This window comes from Lytechinus variegatus, chromosome 17 (genome assembly GCF_018143015.1).
Source record: "Lytechinus variegatus isolate NC3 chromosome 17, Lvar_3.0, whole genome shotgun sequence".
NCBI classification, from domain to species: domain Eukaryota; kingdom Metazoa; phylum Echinodermata; class Echinoidea; order Temnopleuroida; family Toxopneustidae; genus Lytechinus; species Lytechinus variegatus.
This window is the reverse complement of record NC_054756.1, coordinates 12967931-12995100: the sequence shown is the minus strand read 5'-3', so window position 1 is coordinate 12995100 and position 27170 is coordinate 12967931. Positions and strand designations below refer to the sequence as shown.

At 35.3% G+C, this 27170-nt stretch overlaps 2 protein-coding genes across 2 annotated transcripts in view; one reads left to right on the top strand and one right to left on the bottom strand.

Annotated features, from left to right (window-relative positions):
* Positions 1-7726, top strand: part of LOC121430655 — a 57261-nt gene extending 49535 nt beyond the window's left edge. The window contains exons 26-28 of the mRNA XM_041627987.1: positions 575-642; positions 2016-2191; positions 4404-7726. Of these exons, the coding sequence (XP_041483921.1) occupies positions 575-642; positions 2016-2191; positions 4404-4528 (369 nt within the window). The 3' untranslated portion in view covers positions 4529-7726. The remainder of the gene's footprint in view (positions 1-574; positions 643-2015; positions 2192-4403) is intronic.
* An 8688-nt stretch (positions 7727-16414) lies between these two features.
* LOC121430633 (ribonucleoside-diphosphate reductase subunit M2 B-like) lies at positions 16415-24579 on the bottom strand. The gene is made up of 9 exons (XM_041627950.1): positions 24330-24579; positions 23951-24010; positions 23029-23082; positions 22490-22537; positions 21660-21899; positions 20971-21104; positions 20134-20362; positions 18645-18863; positions 16415-18047 (listed from the first exon to the last, which is right to left on the bottom strand). Exons 1-9 carry the CDS (start codon positions 24420-24422, stop codon positions 17883-17885), a joined length of 1242 nt encoding a protein of 413 aa, XP_041483884.1. The 5' UTR covers positions 24423-24579; the 3' UTR covers positions 16415-17882.
* Positions 24580-27170: the final 2591 nt, after the last annotated feature.

Sequence of the window (27170 nt, the reverse complement as noted above, 5' to 3'; positions counted from 1 at the left end):
AATATTGTATTTGAAATTTTAAAAGCCAAGCATAGCAGCAATCATGTGGATTATGTGTAGTGTACGTTATCCATTGAGGTCAGCTTTAAAGAATGCTTGTTTTTTTGTGAAAGTATGAAATGTATCGGAGTATAATGTTAAAGTAATTTAATGGAGTACCCCTATAGTACATGGAGGGTTCCAAAAAACCAAGTATATCACTGCAAACAATTACAGATACAGTATCAGGCAATTATCAAGCAGGATTAGACACAATATTATAGTTTTCAGAGGCTGGCTATTTTGCAAAAGAAATAATTGCTTGAAATAATTTTGTACATGTCTCTGGCTCAACCTATATTCTCACTCTGAAAAAAAGCCTTGCTTAAAACATGAAACAAATTATACTTGAACTCATTGCGTTATCATGGCATTGTGAGGAAAATAGCCTGTTCAAGATCAGCTTTGACTAAAGCACTTATACTTAATGAGATAGAATCAAAGGATAATTACTAGTAACTGTATTTGTTGAAGTCAACCCCCAATGATGATTAAAGATGAATTTTTGATGTATAATTTGTCTTATATCTTGTAGATTATGGCCATGCTAATGAACTATCGAAGGACTGTACATGACTTTGGACATTGCCAATTTGATGGAAGGTTAGAAAATAAGTTTTGACATTGTCCATTTTATAAAGGCATGTTATAATAACAAATACATGTACAAAATTTCTATGACAAATTTACCATCAGCCAATCAGACGAATGGATTTCTATAGCTTTTAACTGTTAGTGCAGATTTGTTATTGTAACAAGTTTTATGAAATGGGCCTTGATGTATGTTTGTACAACAAGTAAATAGGGTTATACATGTATTTTCTGTTCAAGGCACTATATGAAAGTTTTAATTTGTTGGTTGTTTGTTGTTTCAACATGTAGACATATTAATAGATAAACATATATTCCTGTCATGCTACAGGATATTTGTGTCCTAGCTGAAGTCTGAACTCTTGACTTTAAGGCTCTCGGTCCAGGGCCCTTCCCACTTGACCTCTAGTGTTATAGCTACAGTGTACGGTAATGGTCGTGCGCATCAGACCCAAGATTTCTGACCACCATTCATAATGAAAAACACTGCTTCTGTCCACCACTAATTTAGAATTACAATTATTTCAAAACTAACTCCTTGCAAAGAGGAATTGTACTTGCGTTTCTTTCCATCTTTAATCTTGCATTATTTGCATAATTTGCATTAAGCATTCTTATATAAACATTAGTTTATTTTCAAAGGTTCTCTAATGTCAGATCGTAATTACATTTGATGTTCCTTATGGCTGTAAGACCACTAAACTCGGCCTGAAAAAAACTGTTTTATGCTGTAAATAGCAACCACTAAATTGGGTCTACATTGTTGACCGCACCACTTCCTCAGTCTTTCATTGATCAGTGTTGTCATGAAAGTAGTCAGTACCATTTGTAACCCTCCACCTCACAAAATTTCTCATGCAATGCAATATCAAACCCACCCATCTCAAACTAATTTCCTTACTGGAGTTAATTTAGTTTATTTTTGAAAACGGTGTAGAACACCACGGCAAGGTATTGGGGGATAAAATATCCACAAGTACAAGTCCCTGGATGACAACTTTGGTCACGATCATACGGGAAGCGCCATGGTGTAGCGGTTTTGACTCTCGCCTTGTAATCAGAGGGTCGTGTGTTCGAATCCCACCATTACCTAGCATCCTTGGGCAAGGCGTTAATTCACAATTTGCCACACTCCACCCAGGTGTTAAATGGGTTCCTGGTAGGATGCAAAAGCCTATGTAGTATGCCTAGCAATTGAGTCTTGGAACTCTTGTTGGAATGCTCCCCAGGGAGTGGAGGTGCATACATTGTATGCGGGCATGGAAGGATCCGATGACCGGGGTGATAATATATCTGTAAAGCGCTTTATAGTGACGTTCCAGTGTTAGGCGCTATATAAATGCGGAATATTATTAATATTACTCTTTTTCTTCCCTTCTCACCAGGAACCCCTATGGATTTGATCTCGTCTCCCACTGCGTTGGGAACGACTTCAAAGGACCGTGCCACGATGAACGCTTTCCGGTTGCCTGTGCCGACCAGACCTGCCGTCCTAATTATATCGAGTGTCTGAGGGTGCTAGGCGAGATAGAGGAAAAACACAGTGGCTTAAAGGCAATGGGTGAGTTTTTATCTAGTCAGTCAAAGGAAACAAAAACCCAAGATGAGAAGCAATCTTATTGGAAAAAGTAAAATAAGAGTAACAATTTAAAGCAAGTTTCATCAAAATTGGTTGAAAAATAAGCTAGTTATGGACGTTTAAAAAGTCTTGTTGTACTTTCTATGGGGATCCTCAAATTAGCAAACATGCTTCAAAATTATTGATTTTGTGGACAATTCTCCATTTGTTTTGTACACAATTTCTCAGATTTTCCTTATTATCTTGAAAATTGCATATTGCCTTACTCTGAGCGCAATATTTGTCATGGGAAAAAGTAATTCACACCACATATGTAAAGGTCAGGAAGAGATGATGTGAAATATGTTAAATAAAGGGGAAAATCTGAAAATTTGTGTACAAAACAAAGGGAGGGTTTTCCACAAAATCAGCCATTTTGAAGCATGTTTGCCAATTTGAGGATCCCCACAGAAAATACAACATGACTTTTCAAACTTCCATAACACACTTACATGTATTCTATAACCAATTTTGATGAAACTTGTTTAAATTGTTCCTCTCATTTTACTCTTTCCAATAAGAATGCTTCTCCTCTTTGGTTTTGCTTTCCTTTTTTCGTAATAATAATAATAATGTAATATTTACCAAGGTAACCACTTCAGTTTGAAAAACTGTTTCCGAATGGGCCCTGATCATTGTGATTTTGTTTATTATTACTGCAGCTTCAGCACAGCTACCTTCACGGGGTCCGCAAGCATTTAAGGGAATTTTTCCTTCTGGGCAAATGTGGGTAAATCTTTTACTGAAGGAAAACACACCATAGCTTGAAATGCGTGATTAGTGGTGCATTTTGTCAACAATTTTGAGGGCGAAAGTAGCAAAGTTTGCTGAGTGGTGGTCCAATGGAACGATGCTGGTTTTGCGAGTTTTATTTAAAGGTCAAGTCCACCCCAGAAAAATGTTGATTTTGAATAAAAAGAGAAAAATCAAACTAGCAATACGCTGAAAATTTCATCAAAATAAAATGTAAAATAAGAAAGTTATGACACTTTAAACTTTTTCACAAAACAGTGATATGCACAACTCAAATGAGAAAGTTGATGATGTCTCTCACTCACTATTTCCTTTGTTTTTTATTGTTTGAATGCACAATCTTTCTTTTTTTATATAAATTTGACGATGAGGACCAACTTGACTGAATCATATGGTATTAAACAAGGCTCATTCCACATTTCCAATCTGCACACACTTTGGAGATGTCAAAACAATTTTGTGATCATTATCAAAGCTGAAATCTATTTCTTATGTTGACAGCACTTCAGCACTCGAGATGCATCTAATAAAACATAATTGTAAGAAATTTTCAATCAATAGCAAGTCAATTTTGTGTCCAAAAATAAAATTGAATACAAATTCACAGTTGCTTGCTGGTATATCCTAGCAGCAAGCAGTAAAATGCAATTTACTCAAGCTGCAGCTTTGATTCAGAAATGTATTACCTTGTATTGGCAATGGCATGGTTCTAATTATTATGAACCGGGGGGCCGTTTCATAAAGCTGTCCGTAAGTTAAGAGTGACTTTAAGAACAACTAGTGAACCTTTTTTACACGCTAAACCATTGCCAATGGTGTATACCATTTACCAAAAGAAAGGACCACCAGTCGTTCTTAAAGTCGCTCTTCTCTTACGAACAGCTTTATGAATCACCCACCAGGCCAATAATACACTGACTTCAATGGGGCTTATTATGTATTCATGAGGTCATACTCTGGGGCCTCTATGTACCGCCCCCCCCAAAAAAAAAAATGGGTTGTAAGTGTCATTCATCATGCCCTACAGAAAAGTGGTATTGAAAATGTTGAAATACAAAAAACGTGTTTTGTGACATCAACACTCCTGTACTCATTTGATTGGAAATATGTTTTTGTCCCACACTCCCTAAAGGGGCTTTCACAATTGCCTTTGCGATCATTTAGTCACAATGTATGTTCCACAGAATTGCAACGGTTGTAAGCAGTCGCACCATCAGTTGTGAAAGGGGCTTAAGATAATTCCTTTTGCTCATTTATATACTATGTACGTATATATCTTAACTTTGTATTTTTTTTATTGTATCTCATATTATGACGGCATGTATATATCTCTGCAAATTTCTTTTTATCAGAATTGATATAAGCGAAGCGCATAATGCATGGATACATTTTTTTTCTGTAGGCATTGATGCCCAAGGTTCGAGCAGAGACATGCTGGATGAGAACATATCCCCTTATGAAGATAAACCAAATACAGAAGAAAGACTGGAGCTATCTTTCAAAGCATCAGGTGGGAAACGAAGGTAGTATTGATATGAAAAGAAGGGATCACCAGTCTGTGATGAAGGAGAGAGTGGTACCATTTATTAGACTACACAGGGACAGGTATTAATGGATGGTGATTGTCAAGAGCAGTCTATTATGTGACACCAATCTCATTTTAATCCACCCTGGTTGTTGTAAGTCCAGCATACATAGGATGAGATGGTACCATCTTTTAATCTACACTTTGGGACATAAGGGTGGATTATGATCACGTTATAGTGATCACCGGTCTGAGAAAGACGAGGAGGAAATCTTCATTTTTCATAGTGCTTTAGAATGGTGCTTCAGGTTATTCAAGTCCTACTTTGTATTACATGTTGCAACATGTCTTTGGAAGTTAAGTGCTTACCGAAGTGTGATGTCATCAATTTTCAGCATTTTGATACCATATTTTGGAAGAGCATGATGAAATGCCTTCACTACCAAAATTTGGTGCAAAGTCAGTCTATTATTGGCCTGGTTCCTGACTTTTAGAACGAGGCCAATAATACATTGACTTTAAATAGAGCTAATTATGTATTCAGGAGATCATATCTCAGGCCCCCATTTACCGATTCGCACCAAATTTTGGTAGTGGAGCTGTATATAAGATAATAACGGTATATTTACCTAGGGTAGCCCCTTCAGTTCCGAAAACTGTTCTCCCAGCGGGCCCTGCTATTATTACCCGGCTACATGTAAGCTTGGCTACTGATTGAGGTGCACACAGCTTTTTGAGGAATTATTTCCTGCCGGTACCCATGTACCTCACCTGGGTTGAGTGCAGCACAGTGTTGATAAATTTCTTGCTGAAGGAAAAACATGCCACGGCAAGGATTCGAACCCACAACACTCTGTTTAAAAGGGGAGAGTGAGAACCACTTGACCACGACGTGCCCATATTTCATCATGCCCTACCAAAATATGGTACCGCTATAAAAAATGCTGAAATGCAAAAAAAGTTTGTTTTGACGTCATCACTTCAGTACTCTGTAGATGTACACTGTTCTAACAGAAACCTGTACAAATGCACTGTATTTATTATGAATACTTTGGGTCTTAATAGAGTTCATGAAGTAACTCTTCTTGTATCATGACCCTCCTCATAGTGATTGCTTAGTTGTTCTGTATTGTTGTGACATCAGAGCAGTTCTAGCTTTAATCTGTGGATTGAAATGGCTCATTTGATAAAGAAATAGGAGGATTTAGAGGTGATATTCCTATGACGATAACGTGCTCATTGATCATAGGTTTCTGATGTATTATAGAATGAAAATTGCATCCTGGATTTTCAAGGTTGTTATTAGCCATTCCCGATGTTATTTTTCATTCCTGTACATATTGTACATCATTTTTTATGCTGAGCAAATAAATTAATTGAATTGAATAAATAAATATATATATTAATAAAAAAATTCATTTTATGAGAAATCCCATTGTTGCCTTTGTCCATTTGATAATGGAAATAGCTGAAATTTATAAATATTCTAATTCAATACATCCATCGGAAATAACCTTACCGGGATACCATGTTTTAAGCATTTTTATACAATTTGAAAGATAACTTGAAAGGCTTACTTACAGTCAACCATTTTTAAGGTGACATGCCAGATAACATACTTTTTTACAAAAAATTGTTGTGTTGTGTACAGAATGTGTATTACTCTGCATGATACATGATATCGCCATTTTACATGTAATTTATTCATGCAATCTCTATATTGTTTGTCAAAGTGGCATTGTATTTGTTTGTACTTTTTAACTTGATAAACATGACCTTTCCTAATTGTGTAGGGTGCCAAATCAAGGTTTTTGACATACCCTGTACATGTTGTACAGAGCCCTCTTGTTATCATAGTAAATGCTTGAAATCAATATTGTGTTTGACCAATGAAATCGTGGGATTTCCGTAGCTTATAACGGTGATTCACGATGTGTCATCGGAATAATAATAATAATAATAATACATTGTATTTATATAGCGCTTAATACGTGATGTTTCTAAGCGCTTTACAAAACAATTAAGTAACATACATCAATAACATTGCACAGTTAACATACAAGAAAGGAAATGTACAGTGTAAAGTATTTTCATATGACAAATTACAAATTATAAATAGGTGTTCTTATTATGATAGAGCTAAACCACCATTACTATTTCATGCATTATTTTGCAAAAAGCTTTATGGATTGCTCCCACCCCTCCCCTTATGTGTAGTAATACTCTTTCTATCGGTCAGCTGTTCTAAGTTTGTTATATCAATTAATCACATAAAGTACTATTAAAGTAATGTACTAGTAGAAGTATATAGCTGTAGCGCAATGTTATAAACTTGTGAACTCGATGACGAAGCCAGATATAGTATGCATGAGATGATTTTTCAAAGCTGGTGAATTTGTAACTATTCAATTGTATTTTCTTACTCTCATTGTCAGGCTCTCTTTCCAAACTGTCGATATCTTTAATATATGTTCTTGTATATTCTATTTCTCAGGTATTCATAGTCATTTTCAAAGTACTGAATGGATGTCTTACGCAAGTCATGTGATATTGTGTGTATTAATTTATCATAGAGTATTGTGCATAATGTATTTTATGTAGATATATATCATTGTAGTGGTACAATTTAGTAAATGATTTGGCAGTTTGTACATGTATTTCTTTTTCTTTGTCAGTGTAGGTATGTTAATTCAAGGTCACATCATATTCATGGTGATTTAAAGTTGTAAGTCATCTTCAAATGTATGAGTTCTTATAGCAATAATAACTTTCTGTAGAAATCACAGATATTTACTTTATATTGTAGTATTATCAAAACTATCACTAGAATCACTCTAAAACAGAAACCAACATATATGTATGCAGAGCAAATATATACACACGTTTGACTTTTATATTACTCTATTTGCACACAGGCAGCATTATGTTTCATTATTTGGATTTAATATATTATTCTTATATATGCAAATATGATTTTACATGTATTTTCTATGAAGATTGATTTTTAGCAATAATCCTTTTAAAGGGCATGATCATTTCGTCATATGTGATTGCTTGAAAATATTCTTTCCAATTTTTGTTGCAAATATGGATATTTTCCTCATTTCCTTTTACTCAGGTGTATATCTACTGTTCTGTCAGAGCTCTGGGATGTTTTCTAGTCTACTTCAAGAGCATTTTATCTTTTGTTAATCACACATTTTTTGAAAAAGTCAGCAACAACAATAACTTTATAGACTTTGAACCTTTACAGCCCACATACATGAATAATATTCACTGTTTTACCAATTAATGCCCAATATATCAGTATTCACTTTATTTGTTATACATGCAGTACTACCTATTTATATATTTTTTTAAAGGACAATGATTGACGGGATGTCTCCATAGGAATGCTAACAAATAGTTTTTGTTTTTTTTAAGACAGCAACAAGTAATTTGGATGGAAACGTTTCTTCAATTGATCTCTAATATGGTATTTTATAATTTTTTTAGATAAGTATTTTTTTTTGTTAAAGGTCAAGTCCACCTCAGAAAAATGTTGATTTGAATCAATAGAGAAAAATCAGACAAGCACAATGCTGAAAATTTCATCAAAATCGGATATAAAATAAGAAAGTTATGACATTTCAAAGTTTCACTTATTTTCAACAAAATAGTTATATGAACGAGCCAGTTACATCCAAATGAGAGAGTTGATGATGTCACCCACTCACTATTTCTTTTGTTTTTTATTGTTTGAATTATACAATATTTCAATTTTTACGAATTTGACGATTAGGAACTCCTTGCCTGAACCACAAAATGTCAAAATAATGGAATTCCACGTGTTCAGGTAGGAATGAAACTTCATTTCACATGACAATGACAAGAAAATAAAAATATTTCATATAATAAAATACAAAAGAAATAGTGAGTGATGTCATCAACTCTCTCATTTGGATGTAACTGGCTCATTCATACAACTATTTTGTTGAAAATAAGCGAAACTTTAAAATCTGTTACATAAGCATTGACTATCTTATCATGAAAGGCTCTTTTAAGAAATCAATTAGAAATTGGGTGGCTTCTGTCATGCATAATGAAATTAATTCGACAAAGGCAGAAATGGATGCAAAATTGAAAGACCAGAGTGTGAACATGAATGATCCAAGATGAAATTGAGCAGGAAATATTGAAGTGTAAGAATCTGGAACTGAAGAATAAAAGTTTTGAAATTGAGTGAAAAAAATGTGTTATTATTCTTTATTCATCTCTTAATAATTATGTCTTATATATTAATTTTGGCTGATTTATAGTACTAAACTCCTTCATTGTACTGTACTTTCTGCATTGTATAATATACAGCCCACTATTTTCTTGATACTGTTATTGTTGTTTTATAGTACTATTATTCCCATTGATATCTTTTTCATTGCCTATGTGTAATAGTGTCTCTTATCAGACTGATTGTGCTATTTCATACACATTATCAATGACATTATGCAGCTGATTGAGCAGGATCAAGTATTATGTTAGAAATCTGAATGAAATCACTTCATATATCATATATGTGTTATTCCCATAAAATAGTCTTTAATACAATTCCTATTTCAGTGATTAATTTTTCCCTATGCAGCTATAACTACTTATGCATGTACAATGGTACAACTATACTTGGTGTTTATAAACTTGAAAAAATCACAGTATTTCGATATCGACCTGATGTGTTATGAAAATATTTCCAGAATACTAACAAGGTAATGGTCACTTGTAATGACATGTGTTGCCTTGCCAACGATTTGACAATTTATTAATTCATACATGTTATTTTTTTCATATTTTGAGACATGCTTATAATTGGTGGGTTTTCCTTTAAGTGGTAACAAAAATTATTTCAAGCAGTAAATGCAAACTTGTTTCCACCCAATCACAGTCAATAATTTAAGTAGTTTTCAGTTAAATGTATAGAGCCTTTTCAAATAGAAAACTAGAATGAAAAAAATTTGGATTCATTCATTGTCAAAATTTTCAAATCAAATCTTTAAAAAATCCCATCCATCACTTTAATACTAGGGCTATATTAACTTTTTTTTTTACATGTACATGTATACCCCCAACAAACAAAGTTTGTATGGGTATATACATAGGAATCAGCGTACGGTCGGCCCATTGCAAATCTTGCGCATGGAACTGTTTCCTCACTTTTTGACCAAGTTTTATGGAGCTTGGAACACATTTACATGCATTGATGTTCGGGTGAAGATGTGCAAGACACACTTTTCACATGTGTCTGAAATTGTGTTGCCATGGTAATTGTATATTTTGGCCAAAAATAAGGTAAAAATTTTGCAATTAAAACTACTTCCTCAGTTTTAGACAATTCTCATGTGTTTGTCAGAAATCATGTTGCCATGGTAATGACATGACTAAAATTGGGTAAAAAACTTTCAGTTTTGATTACTTCGATTTTTGACCAATTCTCATGAAATTTGGCTCACACATTGGGTTTGAGGTAAAGGTATGCGAGACACATATTTTGTGTGTGTGTCGAAAATCATGTTGCCATGGTAAGAACATATCATAGGCCCCAAATTAGGTAAAAATATATTGGTTCAAACTCCTTGATTAGTTGGCTCACACATTGGTCTCGAGGTAAAGATGTACAGTACATATTCTAGAATGTGTTGGAAATTGTTTTGCCATGGTACATGTATGTCAAAAATCAGGCAAAACTCTTGTGGTCTGAACTACATGTACTTCATCAGTATTTAACCAAGTCTCATATTTTGCTCAAACATAAGTCTTTGGGTAAAGGTGGGCAAGACATATTTTTTCCATGTATTGGAAACCATTTCCATGGTAATGGTGTAGGGCGTGTATTAATCACCTTCAGTGATAGTTCTAGTTTACTTTTAAATGTACACTGTATAATGTATTTATTCTCTTCATGATACATATATATGCACAAGATATGTTCTTATGTTTATGTTCATTTGCAGCAACCATTATTTTTTTATATAATTTTTCTCAATGGTGCATATATGTTAATTTAATTTACATTTGTAAAATTTCAATATATTCAATGCATTACTGGTATACTCTTTTAATAAGTCTAATGAGATTTTTCATTATGCAACTGACATGCATTTGTAGATTTATTTATTTTGTTGAAAACTTTACCTGTCCACTTTATGAAAGAGATCGTTTTGATATTAACCTCTGGATAGGAATGTAGGCCATAAGTGCCCTAGAATATAAGTGTCTATTTTGATTATTTTTCTCCTATCCAGGTGGGCACAAAAACAATCAGGTGGGGATTTCTAATTTAGTATTGGAACCAATAAAAAAATCAAACTCATTTATGGTCAACAATTAACAATTTGAAGTACCGGTAGTTGTATTTTTAACACTAAATAGACTGAACTTTTTAGACACCTAAGAATACTTGAGCCCCCCTCCCCCTCATGATCTCGACCGCCGATTGCACAATTGCGACGAAGCAAGTTACCCATGGCATAATCTACAAAACAATGAAATTTAATTCTGCAAAATATTATAAGAATCTGATTGAATAATAATTACTTGCAGATACTTTGGAGTTTCAATATATCCCAAATTTGTTTCCTGTAGTATGCTACCGAATGCCCCCACCATCATAAATGTTGACTCTATCTTTTGATCTCATGTAAGTGTATACTTAAAGGACAAGTCTACCCCAACAAAAACTTGATTTAAATAAAAAGAGAAAAATTCAACAAGCATAACACTGAAAATTTCATCAAAATCAGATGTAAAATAAGAAAATTATGTCATTTTAAAGTTTCGCTTATTTTCAACAAAATAGTTATATGAACGAGCCAGTTACATCCAAATGAGAGAGTTGATGACACCACTCACTATTTCTTTTGTATTTTATTATATGAAATATTTTTATTTTCTCGTCATTGTCATGTGAAATGAAGTTTCATTCCTCCCTGAACATGTGGAATTCCATTGTTTTAACATTTTGTGCTTCAGGCAAGGAGGTCCTAATCGTCAAATTTGTAAAAATTGAAATATTGTATAATTCAAACAATAAAAAACAAAAGAAATCATCGACTCTCTCATATGGATGTAACTGGCTCGTTCATATAACTATTTTGCTGAAACTAAGCGAAACTTTGAAATGTCATAACTTTCTTATTTTACATCTGATTTTGATTAAATTTTCAGCATTGTGCTTGTCTGATTTTTCTCTATTGAATCAAATCAATATTGTTCTGAGGTGGACTTGACCTTTAATGCCAAACTGATCTATTTAGTGGCTTGATAATGTAGGACTGTACATCACGACATTCAAAGAAAACTTTGAATTAAGGCTGCGTTGTAAATTGTGAATCTACATTTTTATATTCAATCATTAGGTTGAAAGATTTTTGTTTGTTAAACTTCTCCTCTTAGGTGCTCAATGAAATGCTGTTATTATAAACGTGTACATGTATATTAATGTTGACAATGATATGTAACATTTTTGTACGATATCTACTATCTTTTGATTTCCATCTGCACAAGACATAGTTCATGATATACTTGTATATACTTTTTTGTATGTATTGCAGTGCACAGTCAAGCAATAAATCCAATATATTTTGTTCAAATATCTTCAATATTTTTCATTGAAGATATGTAAACTATATAAATGGTCTACTTATATATTCTTCTGGTCTTGGGCGTATACAATACTTGTACAAGGAATTCTTATCCAATGAATCTGCCCTTTTTAATCGAATATAGATGGATGGTCAATTATGATAGGGTGAAATATATATACCCTTTTCACATATCCAGGGTTAAAATATATACACCCTTTCCCTGAATATGGCAATTTGATACCCTGTAATAAACAACAAAAATCCACTTATTTTACATACTTGTAAATGAGATTGGTGTCCCCCTTGTCATGGTAGTTGCAATTACATCATGAATAAAAAATAAAGGTATATTTCAGAATACATGTATTTCAAAGGACGAGTAAAAAGAGGTACTATTCAGATAGCCCTTTCCACATTGTTGGAAATAGTATGATTGAGTTGACTGAAGTAAATAATTGTGAACATTAAGAATTTATGACAATTGAAATCAGCATATTACTCTCAAAGTTTCCATATTGCATTAAATCACGACAGTGGCAAATTATCTGTATGAATTAAGTTTGATATTGGTAATTAAAAGATGTGCATACTATCTATTTGGTAGGAGGCTTTTCATACCCTTAGTTCATACATATACATGTATGTTGTACAATATGATAGGAATTTTAAATACTGTATTCTCTATTTTCTCATTGCTTGATTGAAAGTAAATTTTCTGACTTTCCATACGTTTTTATGTCTGCTTGAACTTGGTTTGTTTTTGGTGTGTTGTGTCATTTGTAGAGTGATTAGAGTATATTTTGACGATTTGCATTGAAAAAAATCTTTGGCATTGTTTAGTGGCTAAAAAACGTTAATCCACAGTTTGACATTATGTTTTCGTATTTTTTTTCTCTTCTTCCCTCCCCTAATTTGTCCGCATCTCCTATGTCAGGTGTATATCTTTCATACAAAATTAATGCAGGAGAAAAGGCAAAGAAGTTCATGCTTTGGGTTTCATCAGTTACAAGAACTCAATACACTGTATATCTGTGTGTGTGGTTCTAAAAATTTGGAAAGTGTAAAATAATAATCCTGTCTACGTTTTCATCTCTGTCCAACATACATGTAGGATGACATATCCTTCAGGGCGTTGAGACCTGAAATGAACCCCAATATCGAGAATAAGAAATTTTGAGTGTTTATTTAAGCAAAAAAAGTCTGAGCTGGTAAGCAGTGAAAATGAGAAACTTCTTCACAGCTTTCCAATAATAGTATTGACATAATAGGTAAACCCCACCCCTCTCGTTTAAAGGTTCAGTTTAATTCTTTGATGGGCAAAGTGTTACTTCCCCCCTTTAAAGTTTCACTCAAGGCAAAAGGGTACACCCCCACCTTTAAAGGTTCGCTTTACCTTTTAACATTTAATGGGCATGGGGGAATATGCCCACTTTAAAGGTTCACATTCATTCATTGATGGGCAAAGGGGTACATGCCCCCTTCAAGGGTTCACATTCATTCATTGATGGGCAAAGGGGTACATGCCCCCTTTAAGGGTTCACATTCATTCATTGATGGGCAAAGGGGTACATGCCCCCTTTAAGGGTTCACATTCATTCATTGATGGGCAAAGGGGTACATGCCCCCTTCAAGGGTTCACATTCATTCATTGATGGGCAAAGGGGTACATCCCCCTTCAAGGGTTCACATTCATTCATTGATGGGCAAAGGGGTACATGCCCCCTTTAAGGGTTCACATTCATTCATTGATGGGCAAAGGGGTACATGCCCCCTTTAAGGGTTCACATTCATTCATTGATGGGCAAAGGGGTACCCCCTTTAACCCTATCTAGGCCGGGGTATTTTGGGAGTTCATATGGCGGGGGGGGGGCCTCCCAGGCCCCCCCTAAGATCTCGGCCGTTGACCGCGCCGAAAATTGGCATGCGGGTTGTCTGGGACATACTCTACAAGATTGTATAGTAATTTATTTCATGCGAATTGCTATTAAGTGATTATGCTAATTTATGCATAATAAGTATGGAAAATCATACTTTTTCTTCGAACTCCATAAATAAAGCTCCAAATGTACTAATTTTTGGTATAGAAACTCTTTGTAGTGTTCTTAGCAAGTGTACATGAAAAAAATTGCGATATCGAATCATTTTCTTATGTATTATATTGTTTTTTGCAATTTCTTATGTATTTCTATTTTTTGACCTTTTATTTTCGTTGTTTTTTCAATGAAATTTGTTAAGGACTCTTCTGTGATCATAAAAAGCATCAAATAAATACATTTAGACTAGCAAAACTAAAAATAATGCATTTATGAATTTTGGTTGAAAACACAATTTGCATTGACTGTACACGAAATCACGTTTTTTAGCAATTTTTGGTCTGACATGCACTTACATAATGTTGCGTAATTTTGGAACCACGTACCCGGGTGACCCAAAATTGGTCTCAAAAGTTGTGCAAGACTTCAAAGTAAAAAGTCAGCGAGCAGCGCGTTCAAAAAATTTTGCGCAGCGAAAATATTGCGCGATTTGTTGAGGGGGCCTCCGAGGCCCCCCCCCCCGGCCTAGATGGGGTTAAGGGGTACATTGAAATGGGAGGAAATGAATGGTGTTCACTTTTTTTGGGAGGGGGGGGCTTGCAAGTGCCAAGGACATTTCAGAAAGCATGCCCACCCCCTTATTTTTGCAGGGGAGGGGACATGACCCTTCCCTGTTCCTCACTCTTTTGTCCAAAGATTTGATATACAAAGCCATTTCCATAATTTTGAACATCCATTCCCCCTCCCCTTCTTACTAGTACTTCACCAACTATTAAAGGGGAAGTTCACCCTGAAAAAAACTTTGTTGTAAAAATAGCAGAAAAATTAGTAAAAAATATTGGTGAAGGTTTGAGGAAAATCCGTTAAAAAGTAAGAAAGTTATTAGAGTTCAAAGTTTTGGATTTGTGACATCATAAACGAGCAGTTGCCCCATGTATTATGTAATATAAAATGCATGAATTTCAAATTTTGTATGGTTCCTGATGACTTAATTTTGTTTTCTATTCATGATCGGGTGTGAAATGATTTGTCTATTGATATAGAAAAGGTACAATGAAAACCATTTTTAATTTTCTGAGAAAATGAAATTTCTTTGATTTTTTACCATTCGCTATGTATGAATGCTGCTCGCATATGACGTCACAAATCAAATAATTGAAATTCTAATAACTTTTTAATTATTTGATGAATTTATCTCAATCCTTTGGCAATATTTTTTATTAGTTTTTCTGCTATTTTTACAATAAACTTTTTGTCAGGTGCCATTATTTGAGAGCATTAAAACTCGTTTTCAGAATCCTTCAAATTCAGTTCACCTTTTCTCTCTCAATAGAAACGCCCACTTGTCTATTCTCCATTTTGTTACACCCCACATGGTCTAATCATAGTTTGGTCCATCATTTAGTCCATATTACTAAGGTGAAGAGTAAAACTTTGAGTATAGGTAAACCCGCAAGTCAAATGTTAAAACAGTTTACCCCCAGTCAAAGAAAATTTGTGACCAGACTAGGCAAAATAGTGTCTTATACCAAGTCTTCAGCAATATAAGTGGTTCTAAAAGATATGACTGGCAAAATTTGGATTATCCAGGACATCAAAATAAATGACGTTTAGCACAAGTGAGTGACAAAGATGAAGTTGAACCAGCAAATGGACTAAATAAAATTGAGAAAAGTCCAAGATGGTTTAAGCTATGACAGTGTTAGATGATCAACAAATAAGACCATCTGCTCGTAGACCAGGTGGACCATCGTCCCATCTCGCCTCCAAGCATACGTCCACTCTCTCATAACTATCTCTAAAGCATGACGCACACTACACAATCCGATGCGACCCGATTTTCAAAGAAATTGTAATAGAACGTGATATAAAAACTCTAATCTATAAAATCTAAATTTAAGTGCCAAATAGCTGATGAATACTGAACTCAAAATTTCTGCCTATTTAAGCTCCCTGTAAGAACTAAAGCAAATTCAATTTCAAATCTTAATGACATCGGCTGTGACTTGAAGCCAGTCCGGACTCCATTCTGGCCACAAGGCTTGCAACAAAGCATAATTCTATTTCAGTATTCCAAGCATTATGCCAAAATTCAATAGGACAAATTTTACTTTCAAGGCAAAATGCGATTTTTAAAATTTTTTTATTAAATGCATCGTATCGGATAGTGTTGGGAGGGCTTCACACTCACTTCATGTACATTAAAAGAATGACCATCCACACCAAATAGATCTTAATTTACATTATTAAGAACCTCTTTAATGCTGTAATATCTTAATGATGTATATACAACATATTTGGTTAATATTTACAATTTTGTAAGCTTGAGATTACAGCATTGATATGAAATGGGGGAAAAAACATATAAAAAAAGGTGGTGGTACAAAATTCAATTAAACTGAATGCAAACTTCACAAAGGAAATAGATTTTCAGCTACAAAGAAATAGTATTCTGAGAGGCACTTTGTTATTTCATTCCTCGGTAGTGGTAAATGCGATGAATATCTGCGATGTAAATTTAAAACAATTCATTTTCTACAAATAAAAGGGGCAGTGCAAGCTGGCAATTAAGAAAAGCAATTAAAAAAGAAAGCAAGTGCTAAAATTCTTTGTTAATACATTTCATGATATATAAAATCCATACAAGCAAATGCAAAAATATAAATTCAATCTAAGAAAAGAAGGCCATTAGGTTGCATTATTAGATAGAGACCCTACAGTTAGTCTGAGAAAATAACCAAAACTGTAATAAAAACAGCAAACTATGAATTACATCGTGCAAGAGTTTTAACAAGTCAACAGAGGCAAATCAATGGAATGCATCACCCATCGAAGGAAACTGCTCCCTTTATAAATAAGTACAGTTTGAGGAGAGATGTTTTTTCCTTGCGTCCGAAAGAAAACGTTCCTTTCAAATCCGAGATGCACTGCAAAGAATTGACCGAGAAAAGCAATATAAGAGCATTCTAAAAAAAAAAGCAACTTCAGTGAAAAACTGTAGCACCACTGCTGTTTATTGCCTATGAAGTTGTAATCTGCTGGCTAGAATTAAAATAGAAACAAACCACAGCTGCTAAAAACAGAGGTCTACACAATAAAACACTTATTTCTGTACAAAATATAACATTAAAAAATGTCCCTCAATAAATTATTTGCAGGAGGTACGACTTTTGCTATTTTTTTAGTTTTCATATTGAAAATCCTGTTAACAGGGTTACAAATTCTTCGTATGAAAAGATTTCATGGAGGAAGTCGATCACACACGAATATAGGGAATCTCAAGTGCATGCATCATAGTTTAATTTGGACAAAACAAAATGAATTTGGAACCATCCAAGACGACTTGACTTTCAAGCGCATTCTGGAGATTTGCAAGATGTAACTTTCATCAGATCGCTTGACCAAATTCATAACTTCTGTTTCAAGACTATTTGTACGGACCCCTCGCCTATAAATATTAAACATCTATTGCTTAAGTTAGGTCTATACATCTCCCATGAATTCTTTCCGACTTGCCCGCTTTCAGTTCAGACTGGAGAATATAGATAGCTGATCTTGCAGCCAAGGACACACACCAACCGCAGCTTCTTCTGCATAGATGAGTTCTGAGCAAGGCACAAGGTCGCTGCGCATGGGTTGCATCAAGCCGAGCAATTGAGAAGTGTCCAATTTCAGTGTCTATTAATACATCAGTTCCCTGAGAATGCCTTCTAGAAGGCCTCGTCCAAGCTGAACTTGTGTTGCTTTTCCTTCGACTTCGTGGAGCTCATAACTCCCATCAGCTGGTATTCACCGACCTTCTTCTCAAAGAAGTTTGTCTTTCCTTCCAGCGAGATGTTTTCCATGAAGTCGAATGGGTTCTCGACATTCCAGATCTGTACAAGGAAATATAATTTTTATAGTGGTAACATGATCAAGCTCTAAAAAAACCTGTAATATGTGCCTGTAGATGAAGGTGGATCAGCGCAGATATTAGTTTTAGTAATACATTAATCAATCATCATTAAACAGGATAAATATTCAGATACTGCTTCAACATGGTTTTGTTACAGCCTTCTTTGACAACAAAAATCTTTCAGAATTGGTTGCTAAAAACTAATATTAAAAACATCGGATTGAACTCCTGTGGACTCCGCTATATTTCGATGAACTTGTGACATGTAAAATGGTATTTTTTGCTGGAGTTTTCAACTTTTTAATCCGATCTTTCTTAGTTTGAATTATCCTACAAAATTGGTGGAGGCCAAGCTATGCCATGCTCTTTGTAGCGCAGCCACATTTACCATCATTTTATGATAAGTACTTGTCAGAATTATTTTTTTTCAGCAATGATCAGTTTCCATCCAATTTGCAACATCATACACCAATTACCCATCAAAAATATTGATTTAACCAATTACAGGTACCGTCTGTTCCGATTCTCATAGTGAAAAGAACAGCCCATCCCGCTAATGCCTCAGTCCCAAACTCACCTTTTTACAGTCAAGCTCAACAAGCAACCTGTCGGCTACAAACTCGATGTAGGTCTTCATGAGGCCGGCATTCATACCGATGAGAGAGCAGGGTAGAGCGTCCGTCAGGAACTCCTGTTCGATCTTAACCGCTTCCCTGATGATCCCCTGGACATGAGCTTCCGATGGCTTGTTGTTGAGATGCTTGAACATCAGACATGCAAAGTCGCAGTGAAGACCCTGGGATGAAAAAAAGTTGATGATTTAATTTCAATGCCTGTAGTTGAGACAATTGATTATTTCATGGTAAAGTCAAAAGACAGAATATCATTTTAGAAACAGATCTGTTAAAGGTAAATGCTAGTTTTGGTAACGATATCAAAATGAGTTCGTACAGAATCCAATGAAATGACCACTAAAGTGTCTGTTTGTATAAATAAAACGCATGTGCCAAGGATTCTGGAAGAAATTGTGTAATTGCTGAGAAATCAGCAAATAAGCACGAGATTCGGGTAGGGCGTCGGGCCCGACGCCCTACCCGAATCATAATACACTGTCCCAGGTGCGCTTATCTGTGTTGGGGATTTTCGGTGTGAACATTTTTCAGCGTAGATTTCAAGATTTCACAAAGTCCAGTTAATGTAACTGTACCAGATCTAGATCCTCGATGATATACTGGCAATTAAGCCTTGTTTTACAGACTTTCTCATGAAATCAGTGTTAACTGCAACTACTGGAATTTCTCTTTAAGGGACAAAAATTACACCAAAGCCTCGGCCAATATGCCTTAAGGGGCACTCCCAAATTGAAAGATAGCCCCTTAACTCCCACAGGAACCAATGTAAAAATTAATACAATTTTCCAAATTAAAGCTGGTGGGCTCATGAATACCCAGAAAAAAGTATCCCTGACACCGTATCTTATATTTACACATTAAATATCTATCCAGTTTCAATTTCACCGCGTGTAACAGTATGATCCTGTTGCATCATGGGCGCTACAATCCTGTAGAGAAATGGCAGTGCTGACCAATCAATTAGTTATGTAAACTGGACCCTTGGGTTTAATAGGTGAAAGGAATACCTTAATACAGGAAACTACCTCCATTAGACCAGGACCCTGTCTTACAATGAGTAGCAATTGATCTGATCAACCATACATGTAACTATAGAATGCCAGTGCATAACAATGCCTAGTCACCTAGAATCCATGTTTGCTTGAAATACTTTGATATGGTGTAAATTCATACATTCATTGATTTCTTGAAAATTCAGTGCTTTTCTTTGCTTACTAAACATTATGCAATTTAAAAAAAAAAAAATTATGACAATCAATGGACTTCCATACAGTTGAGGTTGATTGGATCAATCTGGACTCTTAGTAAGATGTGCCCCTGGTCAATTCAAAACATGCGTCAAATGCAATGTATGTATACATCTATGTCAAAGTTGAAGAGATTTCTGCTGTGTCAAAGGAATGTACTTAGGCAGAGTTATCTACAATAGGTTACCTCGTCTCTGCTGATGAGTTCATTTGAGAAGGTAAGCCCTGGCATCAGACCTCGTTTCTTGAGCCAGAAGATTGCGGCAAAGGAACCCGAGAAGAAGATGCCCTCTACTGCTGCGAAAGCAACGACCCTTGTACCAAAGTCTGCGCTGTCGCTACTGATCCAGTCCAGCGCCCATTGCGCTTTCTTGGTGACACACGGCATGGTCTCAACGGCATTGAAGAGGTAATCTCTGTTGAAAGAATGATGGAGAGTAGAAAATGGAATAGTGGTTGAAAGAGCTTCCATGTAAAGCAATCTGAATTTAAATCTGTAATCTATGCTTCCTATTCCTTCTCACGACTTGAAATGGAAAAATTGATTGAAAGTACTTCATAATTAATCACGAAACTGGAATCATGATCCTATCACCCATAAGTGCAATGATCTTTGCTCTTTAAAACCAATCAACATCGTTGGCCTAGAATATTATGAACTCTTTCATATGTTGATAAGAGCTTTCATAAAAAAGTATACTTAATTACATTTAACTTGAATCAATTATACGGTACGTCTTTTTTGACAGTCGAATATAACTAGTGGAATATAGGTTATTTGGATAACATAAATCTTTGTGGAATTTCATTTTACACTTCATGGACATCTTTTAGTCAGTAGAATTTTGACATGAATTCAAATCAACTGGGCTGACAAGTCGTACTATTTTTAGTTGGTAGTTGCTGAATAGCAGGGACACAAGTGGTCACAAATAATTGGGAAAAAGTCTGAAAGAGCTCCCATATTTTTTGGGAGGAAAGCCAAAAATAAGTTCTAAATAAATTTTTAAAAGGCTATCTTTACCTCTGAGCTGAATCTTTGATGTATGTGTCGATGAGTAATGAATACATTTCTGAGTGGATGTTTTCAATTGCAATCTGGAACCCGTAGAAACACCTCGCCTCTGCAATCTGCACTTCTTGGCTAAACCTTTCAACCTGGAGAAGGAAAATTAAAATCATTGAACGGTTTAAGTATTACAATCGGTTATGATTTATAACTTAAGGGTTTTTTTCCCATGAGTACTCGATTTAAACTGGCCTTGGGAATTATTTATCAACAGTTCATCATTTTAATTCGTCATTAAAAGGGGGAACCACTGCGCATTCCTGAATTTTTACATATATGTGAAAATTGTATATCAACTGATTGATTAGAACATATGTTCAATCTCAGAATACCATAAAATATTGTTTTGCCAGATTTACTCCACCCTTAAAAAGTATTTTCCAATTAAGTTTGAAAAGGGATGTTTATTTGCTCACTTCAAAATTGTTGAAATTTACTGTGAAATCATGAAATCAAACCCAGGTTTCTCCAAACACAATGTATGAAATTTATCCACTCCCAAAGCAGGATGGAGTGCTGGTTTGTTAAAAAATGTTCCGCAAGCAATTTTGGTCAGAAAAAGATTTGGCAAGCATGAGGTAGAGCTCAGCACCCTGCTTTTCAGGGCCACATTCTGAGGGTGCATTTCTACAAGAACTACTTACCAAGTTCTCATTGACAATACCATCGCTTGCAGCGAAGAAAGCAAGAACATGCGAGATGAAGTGCCTCTCATTGTCTGTGAGCTTGGCCCAATGGTCCAAGTCTTTGGAAAGATCGACCTCCTCGGCCGTCCAGAAGGATGCCTCCGCCTTCTTGTAGAATTGCCAGATGTCATGATATTGGATGGGGAAGATGACAAAGCGTCGGGAGTTCTCCCTTAGAAGAGGTTCTTCCTCTCGCTTCTGTAATTTTCATTCAAGGATTAAGTGATAGTGATTATTAGGACCAGCATGTATGTTGTTATAGACGAGCACTGTGGCACTCAATGTATCACGTTTATACACCGATATGTAGTCTTATTCAGCAATACCCGTATATACAAAAAGAGCCTTTGTTACTTGTAGATGATTATTGCATGTACTATTAGGGTCCAGAAATCCAGCTTCTAATGGACAGATTTGATGTTGAAGAGCACTTCAATATAGGCCTATAAGTGGCTGCAAAATTAGTGTCAAATTGTGGGAGGGGAAAATGCATGATAAAAATGCCCCCCCCCCCACAAATACATGTACTGGTGTAGGTATGCCTACTCAAATCTACCATCTACTGTGGCCGGAGGCATAAAAAAAAACGAAGAGAATTAAAGATGGATTAGACAGTACAGCGAGTACACAAGATGATTTTACTTATGGTGAATTTGTTTTACTTTAAAAATTGTAGAAATACAATCACCCATGTTTGTTAGTGGTCGACTAAACTCAATTTCTTTCAAACTTAGTCAAGACAATGGCATCCTTTAAATATTTCTAAAGGGGAGAGATAATTTACTTACATTGGAGACTACTCTTTTGCCTGTGTTCTCTTGTTTGACAAGTTTTGACTAAAAAGAAAGAAAACTCACATTAAAAGAAATATAAAAAAGATCATGATTGTTGATATTAATGACATGACTTTTGTCGATCTAATTTAAGGAAATCAATCCAGACCTTCATTTTCAGACACATTTCTACAGAATCCTTTTAATGTACTACACTAACTAGAAGAGATATTTTCATAATCTTCACTGAAACAAAGATGTATACAACAAACATTAATCTCCAGAGCTTTAATATATCTTGACTAGACTGAGACCAAGTTTTGTCACTCACAGTACATTTAAAATAAATCTGCACATACAAATACATGTAAGATTAAGAACTGGTATCAGAAACAAACACTTCAATATAAAAAAATAATAATTCAGGACTGTGATAACTTAGTTTAGATGGAAATAAATAATTTGCATTTTCATAAGTGAAAGAAACTATTCAGAAGTCTCAGCATTGTGTAAGACTTGGCAATAAATAATGAAGATGGGTGAAAATTACATACCTTTGCATGTTCTTTCAATTTTTGTGAATAGGGGATTTCCACTTGCAGTAAATTCTGGGGAAAAGACAAAAAAAAATAAGGTTACATCAGGATCTTGAAGTTGAAACACTACTACATGTAAAAAATTGAAGTGGCAAGGCAAAAAAAAAATAATTGAAAGATAAAAAAAAAACAGATTGAATTCTTGAATATTGAGTAGGCCTAGACTCAAATCCAAGTCTAGCAATCAGGCTTGCATGAGTAGATTTAACCCCCCCCCCCCAAAAAAAAAAATAGAAAAAGTGAAACTGAAAAAAAAAAGGCATAGGCCTAGGACCTAGGCCTAATTAGCCATTAGGCGGCTTTAGTTTAGGCCTGATAATTAGGTTTTAAATAAAGTTAACATCTAAAAATAAATCATTGTCTGTCACTTGCCCAATTGAAAATAGAGCCTAACGTTAGTTAAATTTATCTGGCATGACTGGTCTCGCTAATTATTGTCAGCAGATTGTGGAATGGAAAGGATAGCAATTTGTAATGTTCAAACTTTGACTTGCACTTGTCACACAGTCGAGTCAGAATCAAACTGACTCCGACATTTTAAATTTGACAATTTGCCTTGGCATAAATCATGTAAATAGGCATGCCTCAAGAAATGCACAAACCAGAAACTGCTTTTCAAAAAATGAGGAATGGGCAGGATGATGGGAATAGAATTCGAAGTCAGAAAGCTGACCGGAGAACAATGAGTTCAGGTTACTGTATGTCACAGCTCAGCGAGAGCGCGGAAAGCCGTTGGGTCAATGCTTATGTAAGGCCCGCAACGCCAACGGTCGAGTCGCATGGCGTCGGCCGTTGGCTTGCGTAAGCCCTTGCTCGCTGGATCTGAACGACTGACGAGCGAGAAATTTCTGATATGGAGGGGGGGGGGGGAACTTCTTACCTGGACCTCTCCGAGGATAGCTCTTGGTTTGAGTGTGGAGTTCTTTTGGGTGAATACATCCTGTCAATAAAAAAGAAGAATCAGGTATCAGACAGTAATCAAATTTCAATTAGCCTACCACAGCTGATTCACAATCACAAAACGCGGGAAAATAAATGTTAGGCCTACTACTGAGCTACTCCGCCGGCGAAATGAAAATGGACACAAAAAAAATTTAAGTTTCGCCTATTTTCAGTGCAGACTGCAGTTTATGCACGATTTCAATTATTCTTTTAATTGAATATTGGATATAAAGCCTGGCTACATTTAGCCCACATTTGTACAATCATTTTACTTCCAGTAATTTAGCTTTCAAAACGATGAAGATTACGAAACTTACCCCATTTTCTTTGTCGTCAATCGCGGTATTTTGCATCTTTGTGGTCAAGTTCCTCACGTTGTTGGTGGTGTTTGGAGAGTGAGCAGAGAGCATGATTGTTGTAGATTTAGACAAACTAGTGAAGAATGTTGAAACAAACAGGAAAACTTCAAAACTTTTGCCTAAAAAAACTGGAAGGGTCTGGTTGGGAGAGGAGGCGAGGGACGTCCTTCAGCTGCGAGGTTTTGCGAGGGAATAGCTAGAGCGCGAGAATTTCTGATCAAATTTAGCGCCCTGGAAATACATGAATATTTATGAGGTAGCGTGTTTTTTATTGGTCGGTGAACACTGCCACGCCATGAGCTAACCGAACGTCCTTGTATCGGGCTGTATGATTGGATATTCTCTCACTCCGCTCTAGATAAAGAGTTTCGTGTCCAATCTAATGCAACAATATGATCATGAAGTTTTAATGTATAAAAATTATTCTCAAAAATATTAAATGCATAATGAGTTCATTGTTATAAATGATTAAAGTTTAATTATTTTTATTAAATCAAAATATCAATAGAATATACAAATTATGAAGTAATACGATATGAATCATTACATTTGTTAAATCGGCATCTATTGCATTCAGAAAATGCGGGTACTCGAAATACCGGAGGGAAAGGAAGACATTCGCCCACACGTACGTATACACACAACTTCAACGCCTTTGTGTAGTGCATGCACCACTAGAAAAGGAATGGCATAATTATGCAAGAACTCTTTACGCATGCGTTGTATGCAGATCAGCTGTTTTCATTCAGGCTTCTCAGCTGTTTTATTGGTTTGTTTTCGTTTTGCCGTTGAGGAGCCAAGCGACCCTTTGTCGTCTGTCAACTACTCAAGAGAAAGCCATAAGGGGTTTGGAAATAATAATAATGATAAAAACAATAATAATTAAAAAATGAACAATACAATAATGGAACACAAATGAGGACTAACACAAACTGGGAAATTATATAGCAGAAATTTGGGACGGAATTCATATGCAGATTTCGGGTTTGCTTTGTCCAAACTGGGACAATGAATGTGGCCGGAAAGGATGAAGAAATTTTGAGGTTGTGTAACGCAGATTTGGCGGGAGCTGATGATATTTTAACGGAAGATATTGTTTTGATGTTGGTGATTTGTATTCCCTGATTATATGACGAGTTGTAATTTGTGTCCATCCTGAAGACAATACGAAAGTTTTCACCCTCTAAAATTGTTTTCACATACCATTAAACTGTCAAGACGGAATCTTCATGAGTTTTACATGGGAGGCAAGCTGGGATTCAGAAATATAGGTGCGGAGGGAGAGAAAAAAAAGGAAGGTGGGGATAGTGATGAGGCGTTAAGATGATGAAAATAATGATAATGGGGACGATAGGCCTATGTTAATGATGATGGTGGTAGTGATATGATGATGATGATGATGGTGATGATGATGATAATGATGATGACGATGATGATGATGATGATCGGGTCCCGATGGTAGTGGAGATGATGACGATGATGATGCCAATGCCGATGATGATGATGATGATGGTGTTGATATGATGATGTTGGTGATTATGGTCCCAACTAGTGGAGATGATGACGCTGATGATGCCGATGATGATGATAATGGGGATGGGGATGATGATGGTCCGGGTGGTACTGAGTGGCGGTGGTGATGATGATGATGATGTTGGTATGCCATACATGATGATGGTGATGATTATGATGATGGTGGTGATGGTGAGGATGACTGACGGTAGCATGATCATGATGATGATCATTATGAGATTTAATTTAAAAAAAAAACCGTAATCACTGTGATTATAGTGTTGATTAATGGGCAGATTTGCGGAGGATGAAGACTTAGGGGCCCAAGAAAAATAAAATAATAGCCCATTCCCCCAATAAAATGACCAAAAGAAAAACAAATTAGGCTGTGTTTACGCGTCGAGGGTCGTTGTGCCCTAAAACTTAATACAGGATCGTCAATATTCTCACTTGCAAAATGCAGAATACATTAATGCTCTGGTATATATAATACACCATGTCGGATATGAATCATTGTCCATTATGCGGATCCAGCTTTCCTCAAACTGGGGGGTGGGGCAAAAATGATTTTCATCCACATTCAGCCGCTAAAAGCTTATTTTTATTCTTTTTTAAGGTATAGTCTTTTATAAAGACTTAATTACATCTTATCGCTATATGAAGAGAGTGGTTGCAAAAGTGGTTATGTCCACTCAAGATCATTCCGAAAAAATACGTGCTTTTCTCACTTATTGCAAAATTGTCATGATGTACTACATTAGCCTATCATGTGAACATAAAATTTGGTACAAAAAAAATTTACGTGTCTTCGATTTAAAATTATCATTGTGGGCCTAAACCCTTTTGCAAGCAAACTGACATGAATCCAGTCTCTTTTGAATTAAAAATGGTGATTTTTCTTTGTCACTTTTATTCACGTTTTCATGTCAATTTCAAATTTTCTTTGGTATCATCAGAGCAAGTAAACATCTTGGTTTGAGACAGAAAACCGTTTTTGACAAAATGAGCTCTTCGGAAGTGTTTGGTTGCTAAAGGAGTTAGGTCCAATCAAAGAATATCATTTTTTAATTCTCCTATATTGCAATATTAAAATTTATACGCGAAACTAAATTTTCATGATACCCTATCAGGTAAATATACCTGTCTTCATATTTTTTTTAAAATATTCTTTTCCAAAAAAAATCTTTGTGGACCAAACCCCTTTTGCAACGAAACTAAAATGGACCTTACCCCTTTTGGAAAAAAAATCTTTGCCATTTTGTTCACCTTCTAATGGGAAATTCAACT

Coding starts and splice junctions, on each gene's coding strand:
- LOC121430633 (XM_041627950.1), bottom strand. CDS start 24,422: ATGCTCTCTGCTCACTCTCCAAACACCACCAACAACGTGAGGAACTTG. Junction 21,105..21,659: donor GTATTGTCAATGAGAACTTG/GTAAGTAGTTCT, acceptor TTCCTTCTCCAG/GTTGAAAGGTTTAGCCAAGA. Junction 20,363..20,970: donor ATCAAAGATTCAGCTCAGAG/GTAAAGATAGCC, acceptor TTCTTTCAACAG/AGATTACCTCTTCAATGCCG.